Genomic DNA, 4,265 nt, shown 5'->3' with positions numbered 1-4,265 from the left:
TATATTCTTTCCAAAAGAAAAAAAAATAAAAATTCTGAAGCTCTTGTCTTCAAAATTGCATTTATAATAATAGCTAGCGTATAAATTTTGGAAATATAAAGGTTTATTTATATATGTTAGTTATATTTTGTACAATATGGATACTTGAAGCAAATGTAATAGTTTGGCTTGTAATTGTGGGTCAGATAAATTCGATCCTTTGCTGTTCACAATCTCCAAAATTGCAAGTGAAATGATGAAAAAGACGCAATAGTAGAAAATGGCCATTGAGAGTACCATTCCATGCTTTGATCTGCTTATTCATTTGTTCCATTTTTTATTTTTTATTTTTTTGGCACAACATTTGTTCCATTTTTGAGTGTAGAAGAGTAGTGTCACTGTGAATCTTTCACCTTGATTGTTAGAACCAGTTGGGCTCCTTTACATATTGGAAGCCCTGCCAGTTTCTGAAAACATGATAAGGATAAAATGTTTTATCTCCAAAAACGGAAAAGTAAAAAGTGTTTTCTTTTTTGGCTTTTTATTTTTATTTTTTTTTCTTCCAAGTTTTAATTTTTGTGGTCCTACAAGAAAGTTGATGATGGATGAAATAATCAAATGGCGCGGCAGGAAAATAAGTGATTGCTGTCACCTTTTTCTGCATAACTGACACATGGCACAGGACACAGGACAAAGGCAATGTCTTTTCATTCAGTACACAGATTAGTAGCCATTCAGGCCCAAGATCGATCGGATTGTGACACTTCGAAATAACTAGTAAGTAGAAATTCAAAGGTAGTGTTAACTCTGAAATGACCGTGTGTAGTATGTACTGCGGTAGAACTTGCTGATTAAACCACACGCTTGTACCACAGAGATTGAAATTAAACCAATTGCACATGCAGTGTTCAGGAGCGCAAAACTGTCCGTCCGGTGTTTCCATATTTGTGAAATTGACCGCTTAGTCAAGGATGAGTGACATTATAGTCATAAGTTGCATCTCTGGCCCGGTTAGATGCATTATTCAACAGCAATTTAGATAGATGAATTTGGATACATGAAAAATCACTAAATTGTTTTTGCGCTTGAGCAGGGTTGAGTTTGTGGGTTCTGAAAATTTAAAATAAGTTATCCTAAGTGTATCTGCTGTATAGCTTTATGACAGAGCCTGCCAGTTTATAAACTATTAACGTCTGGTTGCAACTACTTAAGTTATTATACTCGCAATCTCAGCTTGATTTTACAATTGCAAAACCATAACCCTCAACCTGAGGTTAATTTGGCTCAAGCAGTTTATGTTATGTTGCAGATGACAACATCAATATGCCTCAAGCAGGTTCCATATATATATATATATATATATATATATATATATATTTATTTTTTTCCCCTTCACTCCAGGCTATCATTGTTGGGCTTAAATAGTACATTAAACCCACAACCTCATGAATCTGTCCACGCAAAAGCAACTGGGCTCCTAACTTGGCTTTGTTCATTGCTCCACATAATGCTACCAAATTCAGACGTAACCGAATCATCAACATCCCTCTTGGATTCAAAGCTCACTGTGTAAGTTTGCCTTTCCCCTACTTCTCGGAACACAAGCCTGGTAGGATTCACCGTTATCCCCACCATGGATGGTCCGTTCACAGCCACATCATAGACAGATCCTGGAGGTCCAACGTTGGTCAATGTGCGTGTGTATCGAGCAACCCTGTTGCTTCCAAACACGACCGAGAACGAAGGGTAATTGAGTTCACCCGGGTCAGTAAATTTCATAGAACAATTAACCTGGGGACGCTTGACAATAAGTTGTAGATGTTGGGGGTTGTAGTCCAAGGAGCACAAGAAGGCAATGTAATCCTGGGTGGAGGCATCATAGACAAGGCCAGGAGAGAGGGCCTTTAGTGGGTTGACATGACCAGCACCATAAGCCCATGGTGTGGAGAAGGCTTCACCCATTGCATCCCTGAGAGGAGAGTCGGTGTTGTCATGAGTATAGGCCGTTGTCATGAGTGCAGATTTGATTGCACTTGGACTCCAATCTGGATGAGCTGCTTTAAGTAATGCAGCTAACCCACTTATATGTGGACAAGACATGGACGTACCTACATCCCCAAAACAATTCAACAATGAAATCCGGTAACATATAGAGAGAAGTCTAGCTATAGCAATTGAATTAAAAAAATACCAGATAAGATGTTGAAGTGGGTTTTGCGAGTGTCCTGATATCCAGATGGGCCAACAGCGTCAGTCCATGCGGCTAAGATGTTAACACCAGGCCCAATAACATCGGGTTTCAGTATCTGAGGCGTTATTCCATTGGGTCCTCTTGAGCTGAATGCTGCAACCACAGGCGACGGCTTCACGTTCAACACAGTTCCACCAAACCTCATTACAGCCGTTGGATTAGGATCAGATGCTGCATACTCTCTGATCTCATCACCACCGCTTCTCCCAACTGCCATTGCCGGTACCAAGTGACTGTCTGCCACCAGTTCCTCACCGCTCGCCGCCGTGTTTGCCAGTATCATCCCAACTCCGCCCGCGTCGCGCACAACCGCACCTTTCTCCACACGTGCATTTAGTCCCCTGTCACAAACTACCACCTTCCCACGCACGATCTCCGGGTCGAGTGAACCGGGCATGCAAATGCTGCTGGAGGAGTTGGTTTTTTCGTCAAAATAAACCAAACCAACCGGCTCGTCACCCATCCCTCCTCCGCTGTAAAGAGAAACGCCGGCGAAATGTTTCCCATTCCCGAGCATAGCATACGCCGGAAAATCCCGGTCCAACGTCCCTGCTCCCACGGTCATGATCCACGGAGCCACATTTGCCACGGAGCCGCTGCGAGGTCCGCTGTTCCCAGCCGAACACGAAACGAAGATTCCCCTCTCCACCGCCGCGAATGCTCCGATTGCGATGGTGTCGCGGTAGTACGGGGCTTGGGAGCCGCCAAGGGAGAGCGAGAGCACGTCGACGCCGTCCTGGATTGCTTGATCCATGCCGGCGAGTATGTCGGAGGCGTAGCAGCCGTCTGTCCAGCAGACCTTGTAGGCAGCCAAGCGAGCCTGAGGTGCCATCCCGCGTGCGGTGCCGGTGGCGTAACCGAGCAAGTTGGCATTATCGACGGCGGAGCCTGCAGCGGTGGTGGCGGTATGGGTGCCGTGGCCGTCTCGATCGCGAGGCGAAGCAGGCTCTCTTGCTTTCCTGATGTAACCGCCGCCAGAGGCCATGAGGTAGCCCCTGGAGAAGCTGCGAGCACCGATGAGCTTGTTGTTGCAGAGAGAAGGATTAAAATCAAGAGCGGATTCACAGTGGCCGCGCCATCGCGTTGGGATTTGGGGCATTTGGGAGTCATGGAAGCTCTGGGATTCTGGCCAAACACCTGTGTCGAGTACCCCAATAACGACGTCGTGCGAAGCTTGATAAAGGTCTTCCAACAAACCCGAATGGGCTTGGAGGCCCAAAAACTCAGGGGTGCGGGTTGTGTGGAGCGTGTAAAGGGTGTCCTCGTACACTCCCACAACTGAGTCGGAATTGCGCAATGCGTGGAGTTGTTGGGGGTCAAGGGTAGCTGCAAAACCGTTGTAAGCGGTTGTGTAGGCATAAAGCAGGGAATCAGAAGAGTGAAGAATGGAAGAGTACCAGTCATGGTGGGTGGGGTATTTGGAGGAATCGTGTTGGTGTTTCATCTGGACTATGTATGTCTTCTTGGCTGCCAAGACCATTGCTGATGATAGCGTTAGGATTTGGAAGAGGAGAAGGAAGAATAATGAAAAGGAAGTAGAGTCCATGGCTTGATTTGTTTTCCTAAACCACACAAGCAAAATGCAATGCAATAGCCAATAGGGGGAATTAATAAACAAGAAAACCAGGAAGACCCTCTTCCCTCTTATCAGCTTTATAAAACAACAATTAGTTGTTTTCTTGAACAGGGTTACTAACTTGCTGTTTGCCTAAATCAATTGTGTCTATATTAGTTTCTGCCATGATATTATTATACTATCATACCTAACTCTCATTCTCCTGTTTAAAAAAATCCCGGGCTTTTCAGTTTTTGCAACGGCTCTGCCCTTTTTACCTCTACTCTTGCTCCAAACTCCAAATATCGATTACAAACTTTAAAATGTCTTCTACTGGAACTACGTGATTATGTGAAATGCCCATTTATTTATTTTGGATGCTATCGATTGGGATAATAAGAGAGAGATTTTCGTGACAAATATTTTTGTCTTCATCAAAGATTATTACAAAAAAGCATCGACTAACGCGTATGTGGAGGG

The 4,265-nt window shown here is 44.4% G+C and overlaps 1 protein-coding gene across 1 annotated transcript; it reads right to left on the bottom strand.

Annotated features, from left to right (window-relative positions):
* Positions 1–1,422: 1,422 nt before the first annotated feature.
* LOC133305482 (subtilisin-like protease SBT1.8) lies at positions 1,423–3,710 on the bottom strand. The gene is made up of 2 exons (XM_061505718.1): positions 2,171–3,710; positions 1,423–2,087 (listed from the first exon to the last, which is right to left on the bottom strand). Exons 1-2 carry the CDS (start codon positions 3,708–3,710, stop codon positions 1,423–1,425), a joined length of 2,205 nt encoding a protein of 734 aa, XP_061361702.1.
* Between the last annotated feature and the right edge of the window lie 555 nt (positions 3,711–4,265).

Source organism: Gastrolobium bilobum, unplaced genomic scaffold (genome assembly GCF_033153095.1).
Source record: "Gastrolobium bilobum isolate Gb01-03AN ecotype WA unplaced genomic scaffold, APGP_CSIRO_Gbil_v1 utg1221, whole genome shotgun sequence".
NCBI lineage: Eukaryota > Viridiplantae > Streptophyta > Magnoliopsida > Fabales > Fabaceae > Gastrolobium > Gastrolobium bilobum.
This window is presented reverse-complemented; position numbering and strand designations above follow the sequence as displayed.